This window comes from Camellia sinensis, chromosome 3, assembly GCF_055761805.1.
Source record: "Camellia sinensis isolate YWXY chromosome 3, ASM5576180v1, whole genome shotgun sequence".
Lineage (NCBI taxonomy): Eukaryota > Viridiplantae > Streptophyta > Magnoliopsida > Ericales > Theaceae > Camellia > Camellia sinensis.
In genome coordinates this window covers 87,046,104-87,072,438 of record NC_138963.1, presented here as the reverse complement: position 1 = coordinate 87,072,438, position 26,335 = coordinate 87,046,104, and the positions used below count along the sequence as shown (strand labels likewise).

Genomic DNA, 26,335 nt, shown 5'->3' with positions numbered 1-26,335 from the left:
ATTTCAAACTTTGGTATATAATCTAAACCAATTAATCTACGTAAAGCATCAAAATTAACATGTCTTAATTTACTATGTCATAAATTCGACTTAAGAATATAAGCAAAAGATGTGTTATTCTCATTAATAGCAAGTTTTGGTACAACCATCATATGACAACCCTCACCTCTGATTAGTGTTAAACTGTGATTGAGCATGATAAGTAATTGATTAGAATGAAATCCTAATCTGTTTGTATGAGTGTATTGTTTGAATTGCATTTCTATCTGTTTGCTACAAAATGATCTGTTCATGTTTTAATTTCGAACTGCGAATTGAAGGTTTATCGGCGATCGAATCAGAAATTGATTAGTGTTATATGCTAATTAAGATTTATATGTTTTTATGGTAGGTCTAATTAAAATTCAACTTGGGATGATTAAATTATATTAAATAATGTTAAACTAATTGAACCTAGGTAATTACATTATTGCCATTGAGTGGTTTAATTCAAGGCCACTACTTCTCTCACCCTTTACTTTTGTTTAGCATCATTCTTCACTTCACCCTCAAGACCAAACGTGAGAGAGAGAGAGAGAATTGGGAGAAAAAAATTGAGTTCAACAAGGAGTGTTGCTTGAGACTTAGAAGAAATTGGAGGAGAATTGCATAATTAGGCTTCTACATTGGGAATTCAAAACTTAAGGTAGGAAACTCACCCTCTTGAATATGAATTTGAGTTATTTCTTGCTTGGTTTATGGAGAAATTGGTGACTAGAGACTAGAACTAGTTTAAAATGTTGATTTGAGAGTCCACTCATGTATGCATGTACATATCTTTGAATTGTGAGCTTGTTTTCATGAGAATTTCCACATGCATATCCATATTTTGGTTGTAGTCCATGAATTCACCATGTTTTGGAGTTTAATCTTGCATTTGACCATGTTTTGAAGCATTGGAGTCCATAAGAACTCATGCATGTTATGTTCTTGCATTGTTCTTCAAGTTTCTTTGAAATTGTGTTCAATTGTCTCACCTTTGGGCTTGATTTTACAAAATTGATCTTCAAAACATGTAGTATGAGTTTCCAAGTGTTTTCCAAAAAATTGGCCCAAAAGGTTGAGTTTTGATAAGTTTAATTCTTGGTTTGAGCTTTGGGGGAAAATCTAGAAATTCCAGAATTTGGCTTCCACGCTCGAGCGAACGATTCCACGCTCGAGCGACAATCTTTTTGTTCAGAGCCCTGCTTGAGCGACGGAATGCTAGCTCGAGCGTAGATCGCAAGCTCTCAGGTTTTTGTGCACACAAATGCACGCTCGAGCTACGAGACCTACGCTCGAGCGAAGAGCTGTGTCTCACGCTCGAGTGAGCATCGAGCGGAGAATTTCAACAACTAGTACTTTTTGTATTTTTACAGACTGCTTGAGTGAGGAAGTCCACGCTCGAGCAACCCCTCTGTTTTGGTAAGCTCGCTCGAGCGTAGAAAGCCATGCTCGAGCGAGACCCTTATTTCAGCAAAAAAATTGAAAAGTGTTTTAAAGCACATTTTTGCATCCTCATTCCATCCTAGGCATTACTAGGCTATGTTTAAGGCATCTTAATGAGGATAATGTTATAGAACCACATCGAGTCAAGTTAAGGAGCTAAGTTATTAATCCTAAGTGTGTAACTTAGTGTGTGTTCGTTCTGCAACTGTGTAGGGTTGGTATCCGAGGACGCTGACTAGCCTGTCTATAGCCCAGTACTCTGTGAGTAACAATGTTGTAAAGATACGTTCAATTATAATTATTTCTAAACGATTGACTGTATCGCTTTCTGAAATGACATTACTTACTGGATGAATGTTTGTCCTATTTGTAAACTGTACTCGTGGCATCCATAACAACTTACTGTTACTGTTACTGTTACTGTACTGTTATTGCTACTGTTACAGAGATGTCTGTCAGTTCCAATGTTTGGAACTACTACTGTTTACTGTTCTTGTCATGACCCAAACCCGCCCCTATGGGTTTAGCACCGTAATCGGCCAGTAATCCGTGATTACCGAAGGCCTGCTTAACAGTAATAACAGTAGTACAGAGTACAGGGGCTGGCGAAAACCAAAACAGTAATAAAAGATGTCCAATGAGCTGTGACAGTCTATATGCAAAAAGACTTTTCATACATATTCACATTCAGAATCAAAACAGTATATACATACATAGACAATCATCCAAGACAGGGACCTAATCCCTCTTAGAACAGTACAGTACATGTACAGTCAGTCTATACAAAAACAGAGATAGAAAGGATGAATCTAAAACACCCCAAAAAGCCCTAGCTTGAAGGACTTGGAACCTCTCAGTGAGGCACAGTGGTTGGCTTGACAAAATGGGAGTTAAACCCAACACTCCTAGCTCCGATCCGGTGCCTGGACACCTACATATATATATATAAACAGTAAGCTAAAACCCAGTGAATAACATATGCATAAAGAGGTTGAGAATGAATGTCCTTTCAGTATTTAAAACAATCAGTTATAACAGTATATCAGTCATTCAGTCATAGCAGTCATATGTGGTATATCCGATAGCAAAACAGTACAGTAAGTCTTAACAGACCGAACAGTTAGCTGATGGCCATCATATCAGTAAACAGTAGTGGTTCCAAACATGGGAACCGACAGAGATCTCTGTGACAGTAGCAGTACAGTACAGTAACAATAAATTGCTATGGATGCCACGAATACAGTTCGCAAATAGGACAAGCATTCATTCAGTAAGAAATATCATTTCAGAAAGCAGTAGAGTTGATTATTCAAAAAATATTCATGATTGAATATATCTTTACAACATTGTTACTCACAGAGTTCTGGGTTACGGATAGGCTAGTGAGCGTCCTCGGATGCTAACCCTACATAGTTACAGAACGAACACACACTAAGTTAGACACTTGGGAATCAATGACCTAGTCCCTATCTTGACTCGGTATGGTTCTACATCAATATCCTCATTAAGATGCCTTAAACAAGGCCTAGGAATGCCTAAGATGAAATGAAGATGCAAAGATGTACTTTAAAACACTTTTCAAAATTTTCAGAAAACAGGGGTCTCGCTCGAGCGTGGCTTTCTATGCTCTAGTGGACATACAGACAAAGGATCTCTGCTCGAGCGTGACTTTCCTCGCTTGAGCGGATTGCAAAAGTACTGGATGCATGAAATTCACGCTTGACGAGCGCTCGACCCCTGCTCGACGGGCGCTCGACCCCTGCTCGAGCGTGCATTCCCTCACTCGAGCGGACTGTAAGCACATGCAAAGTACTGGATACACGCATTTCACACTCGAGCGTTACTTTACTCGCTCGAGCGGACTGCATGAACTCAGAGTGTACGCTCGAGCGTGAAGTTCCTCCCTCGAGCGTGGATCCAAAATCTGGAATTTCCAGATTTGTCTCCAAGCATGAAACTCAACATTTAAAGCATCAAATTCGATCCTTTTGGGCTAATTTTCTGGAAAACACTTTAAAACTCATATTATGACATGTTTCAAAGATCAATTTGCAAAATCAAAGCCCAAAGGTAGTTCAATTGAACCCATTTCCAAACAAAACTTTAAGAACATGATGTATATGCAACATGCAAGTGTTCAATTGAAATCAAAGCTTCAAATACTTGATCAAATGAGCCAATCCTTCCAAAACATTATGAATTCATGAACTATAACCCAATTATGGACATGCATGTGAGGATTCTATGAAAATAACCTCAAAATTCAAGAATGTAAACATGCATACATGATTCAAGCTCACTATTCCACATTTTAAGCCAAACTTGGCTCTAGACTTCAACATTCTTCTAAACCATGCACGAACCAACTCAATTCATAAACAAGAAGTAAAAGCTCTACCTTAAGTCTACAAGTTCAAGAAGGGAAGCTCAATTTTTGCAATTATCCTCCAAATCTTCCAAGCCTCCAAGTCAAATCTCAATTGAAGCCAAGTTTTTTCCTCTCTCACTCTTTCCTACGGTTTTGGGTCTTGAATAATGGCTGAAGAGGTGCTAATGCTAGCATATAAGAGTCAACTAAATGGTCATAGAATTGTCCACTAAGTGGCAATTTGGTAAATAAGCCCACTAATACAATTTAACATTATTTAATCCAATTTAATCATACTAAATCAAATTTCAATTAATCTACCATAAAATCACATAAATTCTAATAATCATGAAACACTAATCAATTTCAAATTCGGCCGCTGATAAGGCCTTCAATTCACAGTTCGACACTTAAAACATGAACAGATCAATTAACAGTCAAACAGATAGAAATGCGTTTAAACTAATACACTCAATCAATCAGTTCAGAATGCAGTCAAATCAGTTACTTAATCATGTTCAGTCACAGTTTAGCAGTAATCAGTAGTATTATCAGTAAACAGTGGTGAGGGTTGTCACAGTTCTGATGGCCATCAACTGACTGTTCGGTCTATTAAGACATACTGTACTGTTTTGCTATTGGACGTACCACATATGACTAGGGCTGCAAATGAACCGAGCCGAGCTTTGCTGAGCTCGAGCTCGGCACGTTTACTTATCGAGCTCGACTCGATAAGGAGCTGGGCTCGAGCTCGGCTCTGCTCGGCTCGTTAATTTTAATGAAACTCGAGCTCGGCTCGGCTCGGCTTGATAAAAAAATTTTAATATTATTTATATTATTTAATATATAAAAAATGTATTTATATTATTATTTATATATTATTTAATATATAAATAATATATTTATTATATAATCTAAATAAAGATAAACAAGCCGAGCTTATAGGAGCTCGAGCTCGAGCTCGGCTCGTTTACTAAACGAGCTTAATATTCGAGCTCGAACTCGGCTCGTTTATTAAATGAGCCGAGCCGAGCCGAGCTTGTTCATGAACAGCTCGGTTCATTTGTAGCCCTACATATGACTGTTATGAATTCTAAATGACTGATATGCCATGAAATATGAGCCACTGATTGAATAACTGATTTACTGATGCAAATAACTGTTTTAATTAATGAAAGGACATTCATTCTTAATCCCTTTACGCATATGTTATTCACTGGGCTTTAGCTCACTGCTTATATTTATATATAGGTGTCCAGGCACTGGACTGAAGCTAGGAGGGTCAAGTTAAGCTCTCGTTTTGTCAAGCCAACCATCGTGCCTCACTTCGAGGTTCCGAGTTCGTTCAAGCTAAGGCTGTTTTGGGGTGTTCAGAATCACCCTTCTGTCTCTGTTTTGTACCGACTAAATAAGTTTTGACTGTACAGTTATGGTGAAGGGACTTGGTCCCTAACCTGGATGTTTGTGTATATGATGTATGTACCTATGTTTTGGTTATGAATGTGGCTTGTTCATAAAAGTATTTTTGCATTCAGATTTTCACAGCTCATTGAACATCTTTTTTAATTACTATTTGGCTTTCGCCAGCCCCTTGCTCTGTATTACTGCCATTACTGTTAAGCAAGCCTTTAGTAATCACGGATTACTGGCCGGTTGCGATGCTAATCCCATAGAGGCGGGTTTGGGTCGTGACACGTCATTACATTCAACTTGAAGAGACCATCACTCATGTATCCCTTACCAACATATATACCACTCTTTCATAATACAAATTTATCAGACTCAAATATAAGCCTAAAACCATTTTTACTTAACAAAGTGCCAGAAACTAAATTCTTCTGGATATCTGGTACATGCAGTACGTTGTTAAGGGTAAGTTTTTTCCCTTATGTCATCTTCAAGATCACTTTTCCTTGTCCAGCCACAGTAGAAGTAGAAGAATTTTCCATGAAAAGTTGTTCACTATTTGCAGCCTCATTGTAAGTTGTGAACATCTTCTTATCCGCACATATGTGACGAGTTGCCCCCATGTCAACCCACCATTCCTTGGAATTTTGAACCAAATTAGCCTCAGATACCACAGCAAATAGATTGATGTCATTTATCCCGTCAGAGATGCAATCTTATTCTGTCACATTGGCCTGATTGGTGATTTTCTTGCTTGTACTTCCGCGATCTTTCTTAGAGCGACGACAATCAGAAGCTCGATGTCTGGCCTTGCCACAATTATAGCATTTACCTTTGAACTTTTTATTACCATTATTATCGCCTTGTTTAGGACCATCTCTAGTAAACTTCCTCTTTTTGTTATGTGATTTGTGCACTTGTTCAACCACATTAGCCTTGGACTCAATGAGATTTTTACCGTTCCTCTTTTCAGCCTTTCGGTTATCTTCCTTAATTCTCAATCTTACAATCAATTCATCCATGGTCATCTCCTTACGTTTATGTTTTAAATAATTTTTGAAATTTTTCTAAGCCGGTGGTAACTTTTTTACTAAAGCAGTGACTTGGAAAAACTCGCTAAGAGATATACCTGTAGAATGAATATCATGCAAAATTATTTGAAAATTTTGAACTTGAGAAATTACCGTTTGGGAGTCTACCATAACGAAGTCTAGAAATTTACCGACAACAAATTTCTTCGTGTGGGCATCCTCTGTCTTGTATTTTTTTCTCCAAAGAATCCCATAAAGCTTTTGCTATTTTTCAGAGGGCTATAAACATTACACAACATGTTGTCAAGGCCATTGAGGATGTAGTTTCTACACAGGAAATCAGAATGTTTCCAAGCTTCTACAGTGGCAACAACTTGCCGATCACTTTCGTCCTCTCTAAATACTGGAGTCTCTTCATGGTGAAACTGGGCCAAATTTAGAGTTATAAGATAAAATAACATTTTCTGCTGCCATCTCCTAAACTCAGTACTGTTAAATTTTTTCGGATTTTCTCCATAATTTATTGAAACTTGAACATGGTTCTGGATAGGGACCGGAGTCGATGTAACAATTGGAGTACCACTTCCAGTTGCAGTTTCAGTTGCAGTAGCCATAATATCTTATTATAAAAATCAAAAAACCAAAACACAAATTAATTTTTTAGTTACTAAAACCAGAAAATAAATTATAACACAAATGATTTTATTTTCCTTGTTACTAAAACTATAAAAATAAAATACCATAATAATTTTTCTATAACACAAATTAATATTCTACAATTGTTAAGGACACCAATATATTACTACTAGTTGTCAAAGAAAATAAACAGTATATTACTACTATTTGTATTTTCTAACCAGAATATCACTTTGTGAAAACACAGAAAATTAAATACAATGAAGACACCAAAAAATATTCTGTCTGAAGATTGTTGGACAATCTTCACTGTATTTAATGAAATAAATTCTGTTTGTGTATTAAACAACAAACAGAATGCAAAATAAATATAGGAAATGAGAGAGATTGTTTGATTACAAAAATCAAACCAATAAATAAAAATAGATTTTTATTTTGTTACAAAAATAAAATCAAAATCTGATTTAAATAAATAATAATAAAACAGAAAATAAATTAACAACTTACTTGATTAATTTCTTGAACAAACTTTTGATCAAGTCTAGTGTTTAACACTGTGTCCTTAAGAAAGATTCGTCCTCTCCATGGTGCTTTCAGATTGTGGATGTCTATCTCCCAAGATAAAATGATCAATCAACGAAAAATTGTAGCACTACAAATTTTTCGTACAACGAACATACTTAGTGTACACACTCTTTCTCACAGAAAATTAATAGAATTAATGCACCAAAATGCAGAGATGAATTGCAGCAGACAAGAACGAAAATTGGAGTGAAAACATTAAATGAGGGTTGCTTATTTATAGATGAAATGGTGGTTGTATAGATTTGAATGAACATGTATGATACCTGTTCGGACAGATCTAGTTTGAATTTCAAACAGATAAACTGTTTTGGGTTTGAACAAATTCGGATCTGTTTAGATTTGAATTTCAATTGTACAAAATATGAACTTGACATATTTGAATTAAACTGTACAGAATTTGAATAGGTGCAAACAGATTTGAATTCAAAAAATGAAGACATATTTTATTTTACTAAAAATAAAATTAAATTCATATGTTTTTTGTCAAAAAAGATAGGTATTGGGCCGGACAAGCCCAACCTCACACCCGCGCCCAAGCTCGACAGACCGGTGGCGCTCGCGTGGTGATTTTTGGGTCCAATGGGTTTAGTCCATTTTGCCCATAACCTCCCTCTCTACAAAACTTGGGTGTCCCTTGGGGCCTACTGCAAGTTCCAATCCAATGCCTTATAAACCCACTAAAAACTTGTCCACCAAATCAATGTAGGACAAGCCTTAAACCAAACCTTTATGCTGTGTTTGGTTGGGGGATTTGACGAGGGATTTGGAAAGGGAAATGAAAAAGGTAGGTGAAATGTGAATAAAATATACCTATATTTCACCCAGTTTCACACACTTTTTCCCTTTTCTTTTCCATTCCCTCTCCAAATCCCCCAACCAAACACAACGTTAGGAAATTTCATCAAAAACACCATTTCCATATAGCTCTCTTTGGCTTCAATTTTCCATTCACCCGATAATGGTTTTGAATCACATAAATCACAACGCGGCATAGAACGCGTTACTACTTAGACCCGTGAAATTCGACACATGAGTCCCATCTAAAAATTAGACCAAAATTTAAAAAAAATATGGCTCTGTTTGGTTGTTAATTCAAATCAATTTTCAACACGTGAGCTCGCGCATGACGTTTGGATACGACGTTCAAAAATTGATTCCGCATGTTAATTCAAATTACATTTTAAAAATCTGTTTGGTAGCTTGTATCTCCCTTTCAACGTTTCTGCCTTCTTCATCATCTCTGCAACTGTCACGTGAAGCTCATCTATATCAGTCCTTCAGATTCATCACGGGTGGCTTCTCTGTATCAAATATCCGTACTTTAAATTCATCACGGGTGGGTTTCAGACTCATTTTATAAATAATGAATCCACCTAACCCGCTCTGTACTGGTATCATATTTCACAAATCGACTGAGTTACGATTTGTGCGTTGCGGACGATTCTTATTACGGGCAACCAAACAACGACGACTGCGAGGTGAAATTACTCACAAATTTATTTACATATTTTGTTATAGGGAAATTATTTGAGAAATTCATCTTAATTTATTTTTAATTATTTTCAGGTCAAATTTATCAAATTTATTGTCGAATCCGACGAGCAAACAGTGACACATTCAATCAGTATACACATTCCGTCACCGGTGATAACTATTCAACTCCCACTGATCTGGTAAATAAATCCTTCATCCTTCATCTGTTATCTGAAAATGATTTTATCTGTTATCTGAAAATGATTTCGGACGAGTCGATAAACGATTTCATTCTTCATCTTGGACTATTTCAACTTTTTTGTTCTTCAAGAATAGTTAGTAAATCAATCTTCATCTGTTATATATAAATGATTTCGCAGAAGTTGAAATCAGTTCCTAAATGGTTTATGAGAATTTGTAGAGGCGTATTTTCCATTTCAGATCGGCTGTTCTTTTAAATTATGAACTGTTTGAACCTTTGAACCTGAAGTGGCAGTGCCTGGGACACCCGGCCGGTCGTCTCCCGGGTCATCCGGCCGGTCGATCGGCCGGTCAACTACCCGGTCCTCCCACCTTGTCTTCCGATTTTCCATTTCTTCGTTAATGGTTTGAACTGTTTGAACCTTTCATCAATCAGTTAATGGTTTGAACTGTGCAGTGCCTAGGACACCCGGCCGGTCATCTCCCGGTTCATCAGGCCGGTCGACCGGCCGGTCAACCACCCGGTCCTCCCACCTCTTCCGGTTTTGTCTTCCGATTTTCCATTTCTTCGTTAAAACCTACCGGTCTGTTTGAACCTACTGGGCTTTTTTACTGATTTTTTTTCCTTAATTTTTCTTTTACTGATTTGTTTCCTCCTATTTAACCACAATGTTAACTGATTTTTTTTTTTTATTTGTGGTTATATGTTACTGATTTGTTTCCTCCTATATAAACACAATGTTAATTGATTTTTTTTTTTTATTTGTGGTTATATTTCTGCTATCTGAATGTTTTTTTTTTGTTATATTTCTGCTATTTAAATTCAACTAATCTGCTTCGTATTTTTTTCCTCGAAATAAAATCATCTGTTCTTTTTCCTTTATCTGTGTTCTCCTTCAAACCATTTTGACGCTGTTATTCTTGTATATCCATCGCAGACTACTTTAAAATACTCTGTTATGCTTGTATATCCATCCCAAACTAGTTTAAATATAATTTGTATGTTTATAGATGGATGGAAATAATTCTGATGACAATGAGAACACCAAAATGTGGACGCCCAGAATTGAAACGAAATTAATAAATATGTTGAGAGATGAGGTTAGAAACAATCAAACAACGGGCCGCACTACTTCGTGGACAATTAGGCATTGGAATCATTATGCAAATCAGTTGCCCAACATATATGGATTTCGGTATACAGGTGTCAAGGTGCGCCAAAAATATCAACGATTGAAAGCTGATTACCAGACATTTAAGCGACTGCAGGCACAGACTAGTCTGGGATGGGATCCTATTATAGGCACTGTTGTTGCACCCGATGAATTTTGGGATAAGGTTTTCCATTAATCTGTACTATTTTCTAATTTTATTTTAGACATTTCATGATATATACAGTGCTAAATTCTTGTTTTGTAATTGTTGTAGGCTAGCAGAAATGTGAAGAAGTTTAGGGCAAAAGGGTTTGAATATTTTCAAGAAATGGCAGAAATTGTTGAAAATTGTTGTGCCACAGGGGCCCTGTCTCGTGCATCCACACAGGGACCCCTTGACTCAGAAGAAGAAGATGACATGTTAAATAAATTTTGGAACGCTGATGCTGGTGGGAGTAACACTGGTGGGAGTAATGCTGCTGAGGCCATTCCTGTTGACTTATTCGGGAATGAGTATATGGATCCAGCAAAGGGAAAAGGTCACAAGAGGGGCCTTGCAACCAGCCAGACTGACAGTGGTCGTTCCAAAAAGTCACAGTCAAGTGGGTTTGATGATGTGTGCGCAGCTTTCACATCCTATGTACAAGCCAAAACAGGACATTCACGTGCACGAGAAAATGAGACTGAGGCTGTAAATGCAGGTGGTAATGATTATTCCCTTGATGCATGTCAAGATGCATTGCTTGAGCTTGGGGACATACCACCGTTGCAGTACGTTAAGGCGTTGACACTGTTCAAGGACAAGGAATGGCGAAGGTTTTTTATGCGCACTCCTACCCATTTGCGCCTAGCCATGATCCTCGCTTTGAAGTGAACTGAGAAGTTCTGCGTTACTTGTGTTAGCAAATCTTCTTCGCTGAACTGTTTGATGATTTCATTATTCCTGATTTGGTTTTTCTTATTTTTTTTTTCATTCCATCATATCCTCTTTCCTTTTCTATGTTCATATGTTTTTTTTTTTTTTGAACTTTTAAGTGTTTTCTGTTATATTAAAACTATGTTCTGTTATTATAATACGACCATGTGTTAAATAAATTTTGTTCTCTTCTGAATTTTACTGTTTCACCAATAACGCTAACTATTACAGCATGAATAACATATTTTATAATTATGCTTTTACTGTGATGTAGACAAAGGCATATGTCATCCGACAGAGAAAATAATACAATGGAGCTCTCATCAGAGGAGGATGAGGTCGTTGATGATTTTATGAATTTTTTGATGATTGCTTTAATGCATGACCATACCAACGCGTCAAGTAGTTGCCGACCGCAGCGAACGTGTCCATTCAGAGGTGATGATTACATCTTCGGCCTATTAAATGGCCATCCAGAAACAATGATGAACGTTATGCGAATGGATGCACAAACATTCATTTTATTGAAAGACATTTTACTCTATAATGGCTTTATCGATACTGAACACATGCATATCAGTGTGGAGGAATCGCTTAGAATTTTTTTGTACACTTTTGCACAAAATGATCGCCATCGAATAATGGCAGATAGATTTCAACACTCTACGGAAACAATTTGTCAGCACATAAAAATTGTTATGCGGGCATTGTGCAAGCTTTCATCATCGGTTATCAAACCACGTAACCTAGAGGACATACCGGGAAAAATTTTAAATGACAGGAGGTTTTTTCCCTGGTTCAAGGTACGAACAGTATGACTGTCCTATAAGTTTGTTCATATCAATAAGTGTTAATAAATATTATTTTTTTATTATTATGAAAGTAATATCGAAGTTTGTTTCACTTTTAATATCAAACAAATATCTGTCAATTAGGATTGTGCGGTGCTATCGATGGCACATTGGTGGATGCATGGGTCCCTGCTTCAAAACAAAATACATTCCGCGGTCGGAAAGCAACGGTATCACAAAATGTATTCGCAGCTTGCGACTTCGATATGTTGTTCACATTTATTAATTATGGATGGAAAGGTAGCGCTCACGCTATTCTACTTGACTCTATTACACGAGCTGATCTACAGTTCCCACACCCACCCAATGGTGACTGTCCCTGAATAACATACGGTACACTTTTTTCCTTGTCTGTTTTTGTACATATCAATTGACAGAACTGTGTATTCATTAATTACATGTAGGCAAGTACTATTTAGTTGATGCTGGTTTCACGAACATGCTTGGATTTCTTGCCCCGTTTCGGTCTCAACGATATCACTTGCAAGAGTTTTGTGGCCATCGTTTTGCGGGACCTAAGGAATTGTTTAACCATCGACATTCGTCATTACGCAATGTCATAGAAAGAACATTTGGTGTTTTGAAGAAGCGCTTCCCAATATTGCGGTCCATGCCAAATTACAAGTCTACACGACAAGGGCCTATCGTGATTGCATGTTGTGTAGTGCACAATTGGATCCGTTTGCATGTAGCTATGGATCCATTCTTTATGGAAACTGATAATGAAATGGCCGCAGAAGCAGAAGCAGAAGCAGACGGGCTTGTTGGAGACCAAGCTGACTACGTTGACATGTCACAACATGGGTTAACGTCCCAATCGAACGTTAGGGATGCGATTGCTACTGCTATGTGGCAAAATCATGTTCACCATGCATAGAAAATGGATGTGAACAAGGCAAGTGAATGTCGTACTGACTACTGGTTGTGAATGCGTAATTATTTGATAAATTATTTCAGTCATTATTACACCGTTACTACATAACTTCGCCCTTCCTTGTCTGTTTCTGTGATTTACTGACTTCTTTTATCTTCTTGTAGGATAACTAATACTGAGGACAACGATTGGGCTAAATGGCAATGAAACGAAATAAAACACAAACATCATCTCATGGGCAATGAAGATAATGGTTTTCGCATATCAGTGTGTACTTAAATATGTTGTTCATGCAATGTGTAATATGCAATTTTATGTATAGTCTAGCAAAGACAATTTAATATGTTGTTATTAATATGCAATGTGTTTCTTAGTAACTTTCATAAATAAATATGTTGTCATTAAATTAAATGTGGTGGTGACGGATGGGTGGTAGGTAGGTGGTGGGTGATGGTGGGTGGTGGGTGGTGGTGGGTTGTAGATGGGTGGTGGGTGGGTGATGGGCGGTGGTGGTAGGTGGGTGGTGATGAGTGGTGGTGGGTGGTGGGTGGTGGGTGGGTGGTGGTAGGTGGTGATGGGTAGTGGGTGGTGGATGGTGGATGGTGGTGGTAGGTGGGTGGTGGTGGTGGTGGTGGTGGGTGGTGGGTGGTGGGTCGGTGGTGGTAGGCGGGTGGTGGGTAGTGATGGGTGCCAGATGGGTGGTGGGTGGTGATGGGTGGTGGGTGGTGGGTGGTGGTGACAGATGGGTGGTGGTGGCTGGTGGATGGTGGTGGCTGGTGGGTGGTGCTGGCTGGTGGATGGTTGGTGGTGGTAGGTGGTGGTGGTTATAAGTTCACCATTTAAAAGTGTAACAAATAAAAAATAATAAAAATAATAATAATAATAAATTAAATTAAATTAAATTAAATTAAAAAGTAAATTATATTTTATTGTTTTATATCATCCAATTTTATAGCAAAATATTATTTTATATGAATAATGTGTAAAAATTCGCTGGGTACATCTTAAAGTAAGGGTGTATAATTTGTGTAAACGCTGGGGTATTCTTTTTAATTTTCTGTATAGAAGTTTATAATAACTTTTTTTTTCCTTTTCATTAAAAAAAATAATATTTATTATTAAATATTATTAAATTGTAACTTGTTTTATTTAATTTCAAAACATTAATTTAATTTTATATTATAATTGATGCAGGAAAATTATTTAATAATTGTGTAATTTTTATTCATTTTATTCAAATGAAGGATTTCGTAGACATTTATGAATTACTATTTATTAATTTTTGTACAAATAATTTTTTGAATGCATATTTTTTTTGCACAGATTGTTATAACATTATAACTATGTAATTAAATGATTCTAAAAAAAATCTGTCGTTGTTATTCATTACGTGAATAGAAAAGTTTATAACAAAATAACAAAAGTAAAACAATCACAACAAAACTCACCAAATAAATAACCAAAACAAAAAAAAGAGAAAAAAATATAACCACCATATCTGTGAACCATTTTACTTGATTTTTAAACAAGTTAAGCATCCTTGTCAGGTGGTGTTAGAGGTGAAGGGAAATGCTGATGGTACAGCTGAATGACTCGATGGTCAATCAGATCAATGCGGTTCCTTGTCAGTTCAGCGCGTCTCTCTGAGTCTACACGAAACTCACCAAATTGATGAATTAGTGAGTTCTGAGTGGTGGCAATTTCATCGAACTGAGTACCAAATTCATTGAACCGAGTACCCAATGTATTGAGCTGATTAGCCATTTGTTGTTCCCATTGTAGGCACTGATTGTACCGTTCTTGTTCCAAGGCTAAATAATCAGTCCAGTAATGGAGTTGTTCATTTGGTGGCATGGCATTGTCATTGGGTTCTTCCTCATCAGGTATTGGTTGATTTTCAAGATTAATAGAGCCCATCAAGGTGTCAGCACCACCAGCTCGGGTCAGTGTATACTCAGAAATTGGTGAAGTGATTCTGATCCATCCTTCACCTTCAAGGTTCACATCATGGGCTTTGAAAATTATGGTTAACAAAGCTCTAAAAGGTAGTGACCGGCCACTCAGAGTATCCAATTTTGCAAGCATCATTTCTTTTAGTAATATAAAGCATAAATCTAATTTTTGTCAAATTTCAAAACAATATAACAAGTGAACTTGAAAACATGAAACAAAATTATAATGTCCTTTTTTGGGAGTGATATTTTCAACTATCCATCGATGGACAATACGAAGGTGAGGTTTTAAATGGCTGACTTGTAAATTAGTGCCGCTAAATCGATTGTCACAAATTGTGGTATAAGTCTGAGTGACATCATCAACAATTTTTTTTAATGCGGCCTCATTTTGAAAATAATATTGTAAATCTCCTGTTTCGACTCCAATAATTTGTGCAAAACGACGGAGAGAGAGTGTGATTCTTTTCCCCTTAACATAAGAGGTAAGACTGAACGGCTCATTTTGTTGGTCACCCAGTGTCAAGTGAACATAAAATAATCGTAGAAGACGGGGATATATCTTATTTGGCAAATTATTTAATGGTAACCATCCCATTGTATCTAATTTGCCAAGTAAGAGTGAATCATATTTAGAAGGTAGTTTTACGTTTCTCCCTGTAATAATTAGTCGAGTAATGAAATGTTCATAGGCTTGTTCATAATGATATGTTGCAAAATCATTAGTTGGATAGCCATCATGTTGTTGCTGTGGTGGTGGTAAAGGGTTTAAGGATTCACCATGTTCGGGCCTGGTTCGTTTTGTTCTTGGCATGATTGTTCTTGGCATGATGACTGCAAAAGTGAAAGAAAATTGTATATTACAACATATGAGAGGTAAAAAATATGTATGTGTGTAAGTGATTTTCTGGTCACACTGCCCGTTTAGTAATCAGCTAGAGAGCACCGGTAGAATAGATGGTTTCAGTTAACCTGTAACAGCAAGAGAAGGCTCCGGCGGTGGTTCTTCCACCCGGGGGCACTCCGACGATCAAGTCAGTATGTCTCTTAGAGATAATCAAGTGCTAAACTTACTGCTCAAAGCATAAAATTGCGTACCTTAGACCCACGGCGGTGCCTCTCTTTTATAGTTAACTCAATTCTAGTCCCACTAGAAGCCTGACTTCTATGGACTCCAATTCAGTACTTACTTTGGACTCCTCAAGAGATAAAGATAAACCCCCTAAGAGCTTTATCCTCATCTTGACTAAGTCTCCTCTTCATTTTAGGACTCTTGTCCCCTATTCGTTTATCTCGGATTCCGGTATCCTCGCAGATAACCTCGGCCTAGCCGAGATAACCTCGGCATCATGACCAGGGCACGTGGCACCTCGGCTGACACGTCGGCGTCACCTTGGCCACGTGTTGGTGCTCAGAAAATATATCCCCACAACTGCCCCCTAGGTTCTATTACCTCGGCATTCTAAGGTAATGAAACCTATATCGATACTTCCTCCTGTACATCGGCTCAAGAACTCCTCAGCTGAGATCATTCATTTCAGGCCGACATATTTTCTTCGGAGAACAAGAACTCTAGTGAATTCTTTTACGTGTGTGAGCTGTCACACATCATTTACTCAACCGTTTCATTCACGCGTCTTCACCTTATTAGACCGTGCCTATGACGCGCTTGCAAGCCGCTTTAAGTCTGTGTGCGCCGTCTGACGTATGCGTTGTTCCAGGCGCATTCAATGCTCTGTTTTGTCGCCGTTTCAAATTTTTGACAAAACCTTTCCCACTTTCTTCATTTTTCACTTTTGCATTCGATTTCTCTTTGCTTTTTCTCTCTCTGGCTCCTAAATACGCCATTGTTTCAGTCTTCAAGCTCTGCAATTGCCTTCCGTTCTCCCTTCCTGTGAAGCTTTCGTCGTTCTTGTTACATCTGTAACTATCGTTTGACTTCGGCAATCTTCACATCGGTTTCATATTTTCTGGTAAGCAATCTATTTCTTCTTATTCCAGTTTCTTGAGTTTTTCTGAAATTTCTTGTTTACTACTGCCTTGCTCAAATAATTAATTTGTGAATCATACCTCTGAATGCGTTGATTTCGCTTTTTACTTATGCCTTAAATACATGTACTATTCATAGTTTTCTTGCACGCCTTGCCACTGTTCTTGGCCTTCAGCCCTTTGTATTCTTCATGTTCTTGATAGTCCATCTCTATTCTTGATTCTGAAACTCCGCTTTTGTTTTCTGTCTTTTGTGTCTTTTCCAGATCTGTGCCTTTGACCTTCTTCTCCATAGTTTTAGGTTTGGGATTTGTCTGTAGAACCCACATTTTAGAAAAAACTGAAACATCCCTTACAAGTTTCTACACCAGTTCAAACCTAGGTTTTTTGCCGAGGTTTCATTAATCCTCTTAAAACATTTTTTCTCTGAAATCCAACCCCTCTAATTTAGGCCGATATCATGGGTATGTGGAGACATAAGGTAGATACCCCGACCAAACTTGAGTATTTTAGGCAAGAATTCTCTATCCTTGCCGATGTCCATCTGAGGCTGGCTGGAGATAACGACTCCATCATGCCCACAGATGATTCGATGCCCTTTCCCATTATAGCTTTCACTGAGTGCGGACTCCGGCTCCCACTCAACATCGTTTTTCGTGAGATTCTTCACTATTATAAGTTGAACCCCATGCAACTGGCAATCAATTCCTACCGAGTGATCAATGGCATCATAGCCTTAGCTAAACAGGAAAATGCTAGGATCACCCTAGCCGATATCCAGTATTGCTATACCATGTGTGCCCTTAATTTGAAAGAAAAATGCTATATTTATTACCTTAAGCCGAGGTCTACCGAATTCAAAATCGTAGCCGACCTCCCAGACTCCAACAAGGGGCTGGAGATGACTATCTCATTACCTCGGGAAATTGGGAGTTTGCTCCAGACGAGGACATCCATCTCTACCCTCTTCCTCGATCAGTTTTAGAGGGCAAGGGTAAGAGCCCAGTATTCAACTTTGCCTGTTTTCTTTCAAAGTCTTAGATACTTTGTCTGTTTTTTACGTCTGTTCTTTTTGCAGCTGTTCGTAAGCCACCAAAAAAATTTCGCCAATCCTTTGTTCCCAGCAAGGATTTGAAGAAACTTCTGGACTTGCCAGTCCATAAAAGGAAAGCGCCTGTGCTTTTCAATTTTATTCCATCATATAAGTCAACTTTACCCGACGTTCCCAAAAGGAAGAAGAAAAGCCTTTCTCCACCCTCTACTACAACTCCATTGACTGTATCCACATCACGAACAGATCAAGGATCAACATCTGATCCAGCTGATCAGCCATCAACTTCGGCTTCATACCTGGTCCCAATATCAGAACGAAAACGTCGGCGACGACTCATCCTTGCTGCCGAGATGGGTCGCCCAAAACCAGTTACAAAAGGCCTCTTAGCCAGCATTCCATCATCTGTTGATGATCAACCAGCACAAACCCAACCTCCACCGAAGCCGAAAAGAATAAAGAAGGCTCAACCAATGGCTAAGATAGCTCAGGTTGAATTTGAAGACACCTTGTCGATCTCAAAGTTGGCTGAGAGTGATAAATCTCAGCCTTCTGCTGGGAAGAGGCTCTCTGAGTCTCAACCACCAGAATCCCAAAACCTAAAAAAGCCGAGGTCTTCCTCTGCAACAACCTCGGGATCAAAAAAACCTGATGTCCCCTGGGCTCGCTCAATTACTCTGGAGGACAAGCCTGTTATGGCAAGTGACAGTGCCGAGGATATTAACGTCGGCGTTGCGCTTAGCACTGCTCTGCTGTTACCAGGCAATTTGGAGCGAAACGCCCAGTACAGCGAGTATGAGAATTACGCTCTAATGCTTCAGCATTCCGTTCAGGTAGATGTCTTCTATTTGGTAATTTTCTTCTTTCTTTTTATTTCGTACTTTGAATATTCTCTAATACCTCTGTTTTCTTTCAGGCCATCCAGCATGCCCACTCTTTCTCAATGCAGTCCTTTGAGAATCGGGAAAGGCTTGTCGAGATGAAGAGGGAGTTCTCTTCCCTCCAAAAGACCAACAAAGGTCTTCAATTAAAGATGAAAAAACTGGAGGATCAAGCCAAGGCTGCAATCAAAGCTCAGACCAATGCCAAAGAGAAGGTTGAGGCTGCTGAGGCTATCAGGAAAGTGGCTGAGTCTCAGAAGAGAGAAGCCGAAGAAAGAATGGTTCAAGCCGAAAAGGAGCTTCAGGAGGCACTGGCCACCAAAGAAGCCGAAATAAAAGATGCCGACGAGAAGGCGTATGCCCAAGGCATAGCCGATGTCACAGATGCCTACGAATAACAGGTGAAGGAGGCATGCAACAAGGGTTTCACCCTTGGTTGGATGTCCCTTTTAAAGAAACTTAATGTCCCAAAGGACTCATCATTGAGGAAAGCTGATGCTATTCCTCTTTCATTCCCTCCAGCTCAACCTCTATGTCAAGACGTCGGCGAGTCTGAGGATGGTGATGAGGAAGAGGATGAGGCGTTGGTAAGAAAATCCAAAGATGTTGATGGGGCCAAGTCCCCTCTTCAAAATGAGCAAGTCCTAGACTTGACTCAAGATGAAAAAGGCGATGAGGTTAGCAAAGAAACTGCTGATGAGAAGGAATCAGCCGATGTCATCCTTGCTGATAAGAACGTTGAAGACACTCTTGCAGAAATTGACACCGAGGTCGCGGCGGATAAGGCTGCTGAGATGTCTTCTCAACAATCATCTGATCTTCAAATTCAACCAACTGGTGGAGAGGAGTCTTAGCTTCATGTTTTTCTTTTGCTTAATTGTATTTTGTTTCTTCTTTATCTTTTGAAACAATATAAGCCTTTTGTATAGCCGATGTGCCATTTTCTTGATGAATCCTAATGCAACTTTTCTTTTCTAAGTGTTTGCACTCTTGTCTTCTCTTCATCGCTTCTACATGATTCTATACTTAGAATATTCTGCATGTCTTTCACACACTTTTCCTTCTTTGTACAATCTTCTCGAGGTGACACACCTCGGATAGGCAAAGTTCTTGTATTCTTTTAACAAGTGTTGAACATCATACTGGTTTAACTTAACTTGTAAACTGTCCACAAATTTCGACAAGTGAAGATAAACAATAATCTCGGCTTAACTTCAACTTGTAAATTGCTACAAATTTCAACAAACGTTAAGCTTTACTTCGGTTTAACTTTAACTTGTAAATTGCTGCAAATTTCAACAAGTGAAGATAAACAATAATCTCGGCTTGACTTCAACTTGTAAATTGCTATAAATTTTAACAAGCGTTAAGCATTACTTCGGTTTAACTTCAACTTGTAAATTGCTACAAATTTCAACAAGTGAAGATAAACAATAATCTCGGCTTAACTTCAACTTGTAAATTGTTACAACTTTCAACAAGTGAAGATAAACAATAATCTCGGCTTAACTTCAACTTGTAAATTGCTACAAATTTCAACAAGCGTTAAGCAATACTTCGGTTTAATTTCAACTTGTTAATTGCTACAAATTTCAACAAGTGAAGATAAACAACAATCTCGGCTTAACTTCAACTTGTAAATTGCTACAAATTTCAACAAGTGAAGATAAACAATTTTGTCTTCTCCCTGCCCCCAATGTGAACCTGAGTTCCACTTGGGTTTTCATTATTTAGAAACAACATTATGCATCTTTTATCAATTCACAAGTCTTGGAGAATTCTGCTAAGATTTTATTGATGATGTCGGCAAAAAATAACAAGGAACATCTAATGATAGAAAATTTTTAAATTACAAGTGTTCTAGGGTCTTGGCAATGCTTTGCCCTCATTGTCTTCAAGCTGGTATGTTCCATTGCCCAATACCGAAGTGATTCTGTAGGGTCCTTCCCAGTTTGGGCCAAGCTTGCCCTCTCTGGGATCCTTCTTGTGGCCAACAACTTTTCTTAGGACTAGGTCGCCGACCTGGAAATCCCTTGGATTGACCTTCTTATTGTAAGCTCTAGCAAGCTGCTGCTGGTATGCTGTAAGCTGAATTGTAGCTTTCTCCCTTCTTTCTTGTGAGAGATCCAGGTCTCGGGCTAGAAATATATCATTAGTCCCATTTTCTACTCCCTAGGTTCTGATCCCTAGGATGCCGATCTCCAGTGGGATGACTACTTCTGTGCCGTAAGCCATGGCAAAGGGTGTTTCCCCTGTTGATCTTCTCGACGTAGTCCGATATGCCCAGAGTACATTGGGCAACTCGTCTACCCACTTTCCTTTTGCTGCCTGCAGCCTTTTTTTTATCCTATCCAAAATTACTTTGTTGGATGCTTCTGCTTGCCCATTGCTTTGGGGAAAACTTGGTGTTGAAAAGTAATTCTTTATCTTAAATTTCGCACAGAAGTTCTTGATGAGTTTCCTGTCAAACTGGGTTCCGTTGTCGGCAACTATTGCTCTTGGAATGCCAAATCTGGTGATGATGTTTCTCCATATGAAGTTCTTGACGTCCACATCTCGGATTTTGGCAAGAAGTTCTGCTTCTATCTACTTCGTGAAGTAATCTGTTGCTACCAGCAAGTACTTTATTTGCCCAGTTGCTTGGGGCAACTGCCCAACGAGATCCATGTCCCATTAGGCAAATGGCCATGGACTGGATACAGGGTTCAGGTCAACAGCTGGCTGGTGTATCAAAGGTGCGAACCTTTGGCATTGTTCACACTTCTTCACGTAGGCTTCTGCATCTTTTTGCATGTAGGGCCACTAATATCCCTAGGTAATGGCCCTGTGAGCTAGTGATATGCCCCCAGCATGGCTTCCACAGATCCCTTCATGAATTTCATATAGAAAATCTTCAACCTGCAAAGGGTGTACGCACCTTAAAAGGGGTCCAGTGAAGGACCTTCTGTAGAGATGTCCGTCTGCTGTCAGATTGAATCTTGCCGACTTCAATCTAACCTTGTGTGCTTCCTTATGGTCTCCTGGCAGCTTTCTCTCTTTTAGGAATGCAACAATTGTGTCCATCCAGCTTGGTCCCAAGTCCACACACATTGCTTCTTGTTCTGTGATCGGTGGTTCTATGCTCGGGCCTGACAAATAGTCAATCATTATTGTCCTTGTTTTTCCAGTTTGTATTGAACTTGCCAAGTTGGCCAATGCGTCGGCGTGGCTGTTATCATCTCGGCTAACTTGAAGAAGTCGGCAGTTGCGAAACAAGGCTGCCAGCCTGATGACTTCCTTTGCGTATGCCGACATCCTCTCATCTTGGGTTGCAAACTCTCCTGTTGTCTGATTTACTATAAGTTGTGAATCACAAAAAATTATTACCTCATTTACTTCTACTGCCACTGCTAGCTTTAGTCATGCAATCAATGCTTCGTATTCTGCCTCATTGTTGGAGGCCTTGAACCCTAATCGAATAGACTGTTCCAATATCTCCCCATCGGGAGATATTAACATTACTCCTGCCCTCGCTCTTTGCCGATTTGAGCTCCCATCGACAAACAGGCGAAAGGAGTCGCCGATGTAAATGCTGCAGGGTCTGAGTTTTTCCTTTCCTTGTTCTTTTGCCTTTGGTTGGGCTTCTCCTTGTTTGCTTGGACATCGATCATCTTGGCTCAACGGAGCCCGATGTTCGATGGATTCTGGAGTGAATTCGGCCACGAAGTCGGCCAAAACTTGGGCCTTAATTGTTGTTCTCGGCCTGAACTCCAGGTCGTACTGGCCCAAGGCCACTGCCCATCTTGCTATTCTTCTGGTTAAGTCTCCTTGTTGTAACAAGGACTTCAGTGGGTGCTCTGTTAACACTATAATCTTGTGCGCTTGAAAGTAATGATTCAACTTCTTTGAAGCCATTACTAAGGCCAGCATTAGTTTCTCTAGTGGTAGGTACCTTGTTTCTGCATCGGCCAAGGTTTTGCTTACATAATAAACAGCCTTTTGCTCTTCCTTTTCCTCGCGGATTAGCACTGCACTTACTGCGTGTTCTGAAACTGCCAAATACAAAAATAGTTCTTCTCCATGTTCAGGTGTTGAGAGGATTGGAGCCATGGCCAGATACCTCTTTAGGTCGGCTAAAGCGGCCTCACATTCCTCAGTCCATAGGAAGTCCGTGGCCTTCTTCACCAGGTTGAAGAAAGGTTTACATTTGTCTGAGCTTCTGCTGATGAATCTGTTTAGGGCTGCGGCCCTTCCAGTCAGCATCTGCACCTGTTTTGCCGACGTTGGGCTCTTCAACTCTAGGATGGCCTTGATCTGATTTGGGCTGGCCTCGATGCCCTTTCTTGTTACTAGGTATCCCAAAAACTTACCTGATCCAACTCCAAACGCGCACTTTGATGCGTTGAGTCGGAGCCAGTATGTTTTGAGTATATCAAAGACCTCTTTTAGGTCAGCAAGATGACCCTTAGGTTCCTTGGTCTTCACGACCATGTCATCGATGTAGACCTCTATTGTTTGGCCAATCAGGTGTTTGAACATATTGGTTACCAACCTTTGGTAAGTTGCTCCTGCGTTTTTCAATCCAAAAGGCATTACCTTCTAACAATACAGCCCTTTCGGGGTGATAAACGCTGTCTTCTCCTCATCTGAGGGGTACATGGCTATCTGGTGGTATCCCCTGTAAACATCCAGGAAGCTCATCATTCCATGTCCAGATATGGCGTCTACCAACTGGTCAATCTTGGGTAGATGAAAGCTGTCTTTGGGACAAGCTTTGTTCAGGCTTGTAAAATCTACGCAGACCCTCCATTTACCATTCTTTTTCTTTACTACCACAGTGTTTGATAGCCATGCCGGATAATCGACTTTTCTGATGGCCCTGGCCTCCAGAAGTCTATCTACTACCTCCTTGCTTCGACGTGCATCAACATCGGTCTTCTGGCTCGTTGTATTATTGGTTTGGCTGTCCTGTCAACGTTCAATTTGTAGCATGTGACCTCAGGGTCAATGCCAGGCATTTCATAAGGCGTCCAAGCGAACACCTCTATGTTTGCTCTCAGAAAAGTTTCCAGTTCTCTTTCTTCTTCTTCGGCTAAGCCCGAGCCGACAAAAAAGAAGCGTTCTTCATCATCCTCCTGGACGAGGACTTTCTTCAGTGCTTCTTTACTCTTCTCGGCTGGCTCCTTGCCGACATCCTCAAGGACCTTCATGTCCTCGTCTTCAATCTCTGCCTTCTCCGGTTCTCGAATGTTGCAGGTGGATTTCATTGCTGTCATGGAGCAATTCTTCACCTGCAGTTAATCTCCTCTGACTTCTTCAATCCCATGCTCTGTTGGGAACCATAGTAGTTGATGCAACGTTGTGAGAACTGCCCCCATTGCATGCAACCATGGCCTTCCCAAGATGATGTTGTATAGCGAGGGCGTGTCAATCACCATGAATTCTGTCTTGATCTTCTTAGCGCCGGCTTGTACTTCCAAGCTTGTTGCATCCAGTGGCCACGTCGGTGTTCCATTGAAGCTGACCATCGGGTCATTGGATTGCTCCAAGTCATCAGGATGAAGGCCCAGCTCCTTGTAACATCTAACATACATGATGTCGCAAGAGCTGCCTTGATTAATCAGAATGAGTTTCACTTGGCACTCCCCAACCTGGAGGGATACTACCAAGGTATCATTATGTGGATGCTGGACCATCTCTAGATCGGATTTTGTAAAGGCTATCGTCGGTCCCTGGCATTCTTCAGGCCGAGGTCTTTTATGTCCGACCTGGTTCACGTGATGTAGGTGTTTTACCTTCTAGGTCTCCCCTCGTATGTCATTTTCATTCACCTTTGAGTGAATTACATTAACCACCCGTGGTCCTCCTGGCTGTGGTTGCTATGCTGGGGGAGGAGGAGCTACTGGTGCTTGAGGCAATCTTGCCTGTTTTTCTCTTGTCCTAGCCTCATCGACAAGGTCCCTCAGATGGCTTTGCCTCACCAAGTCTTCTAAGTGTGCTTTTAGGGCTCTGCAGCCCTGAGTTGGGTGCCCTTCTTCATTGTGATAAGCACAACACCTACCCACGTTTCTTCCCATAAATTCCCCTGGTGTTCTCGTCGATGCTCTGAAATAGGGTTGGTTTCTTATTTGATCCAGGACTTTGTGGACCGGGATTCGGAACGTGGTCGTCACTGCCTGTTTAGCCCTCAATTCCGTTTCTTATTTGATCGATCCATTGTTACCTCGACTTCGCTTCGGCGAGCCATTTCCTTTCTTTTGTTTTGTCTCTTTGTTTCCCAACGTATCCTCCTCGGCTCTGGCGTACTTCTCGATTCTCGTCATGAGTTCTTCCATGCTTTTTGGCAATGTCTTTGCCAAAGGCTTCCGTAATGGGCAGCCATCTTTTAGGCCGTTCTTGAAAGACACGACCGCCACCTCTTGGTTGCATTCGGGTATTCGATTGAACACCTCGTAGTACCTTTTTGCGTAGGCCCTAAGGCCTTCATCCTTTGTGATTTTTAAAGCCATCAGTGCGTCGACCCTCAAGGGCTGTAGTTTTTTCGTCACAAACCTGGCCACAAACATCTCAGCCAGGCCTTCCCAAGTCTTTACGTCTCCCTTCGGTAGTTTATGGAACCAATCTGATGTAATCTCTCCGAAGGATGAGGGGAATACTTCGCAGAGCAATGGCTCGTTCCCACTATATAATGCCATTGAATTCAGGTATAGTCCAACATGAAAGTTGGGATCTGACTTACCATCATATATTTGGAACCTCGGCATACTGAATCTCTTTGGTGCTTCAAATTTGTCTAGTTCCACCGAGAATGGTGTCCCTGGCTTAACCGAGGAAGTTACCTTGGCTTCAGCATTCTGTTGCTTCCTCTTGAGGTAATCTCTCAAGTCTTCTTTATTCCTCCCTGGAGCTCGACTATCTTTGAACTTCAATTTTTTCGGCACACTACTTTCGGCCTCGTGGTGGGCCCGTTTTGATCTTTCTCCATGGGTTGTGTCAAAGCAGAGTGCCTACACTTGAACATGCCGATGTTCTTTAGGCTCTGGGTCCTTTGTGTGATACGTCATTCGGGACTCCTCTCGTCTCGGCTTCTCTCGTCTGACTTCCCTGGAAGGTCGGTAAGAGTGCCTTCCGCTTCTGGTGTGCTGAGGGGTTTCGGGGATTGTTTTCCTTCCTCCTTTCTGGGTATTAATTGCTGGAATCGGCGTGTCGTGCAGCGGGTATGGTGGCTGCATGACATTGTTTTGCATCACGAAGTTGACGACCGACTGCAGGTGTGCCAACTTGTTTGCCAATTCTTTTACTTCTTCATCCCTCCGCAGGCACCTATCCTTCCATACCTGGAGGTTATCTTCGTTATAGTACTTGCTTTGGTCTGTCTTCTTTGAAGTTTCGCCCTCCTGGCCGACGTCTTTCTCTCAGTGGCCCTGGTCACGAGTTTCTGCATTGTGGTTGTTTTCTTCGATATCAAGGTCGATAGGTCTGCCACTCCCAGCAGGAGTGTCGTCCCCAATCTTTTTCTT

General features: G+C 40.0%; 1 protein-coding gene across 1 annotated transcript; it reads left to right on the top strand.

The window, feature by feature from the left end:
- The first annotated feature begins 10,179 nt into the window (after positions 1-10,179).
- LOC145821660 (uncharacterized) lies at positions 10,180-13,170 on the top strand. Its single transcript, XM_082918204.1, has 6 exons — positions 10,180-10,506; positions 10,597-11,138; positions 11,513-11,640; positions 12,174-12,398; positions 12,494-12,941; positions 13,128-13,170. The coding sequence occupies exons 1-6, from the start codon at positions 10,180-10,182 to the stop codon at positions 13,168-13,170; spliced, it is 1,713 nt and encodes a 570-aa protein (XP_082774330.1).
- Positions 13,171-26,335: the final 13,165 nt, after the last annotated feature.

What these genes read in the sequence shown, in the direction of transcription:
- LOC145821660 (XM_082918204.1), top strand. Translation starts at nt 10,180, where the DNA reads ATGGATGGAAATAATTCTGATGACAATGAGAACACCAAAATGTGGACG. An exon ending in AAGGACAAGGAATGGCGAAG is followed by an intron (nt 11,139 to 11,512) that starts GTTTTTTATGCG and finishes ACTGTGATGTAG; the next exon opens with ACAAAGGCATATGTCATCCG. An exon ending in GTTCCCACACCCACCCAATG is followed by an intron (nt 12,399 to 12,493) that starts GTGACTGTCCCT and finishes AATTACATGTAG; the next exon opens with GCAAGTACTATTTAGTTGAT.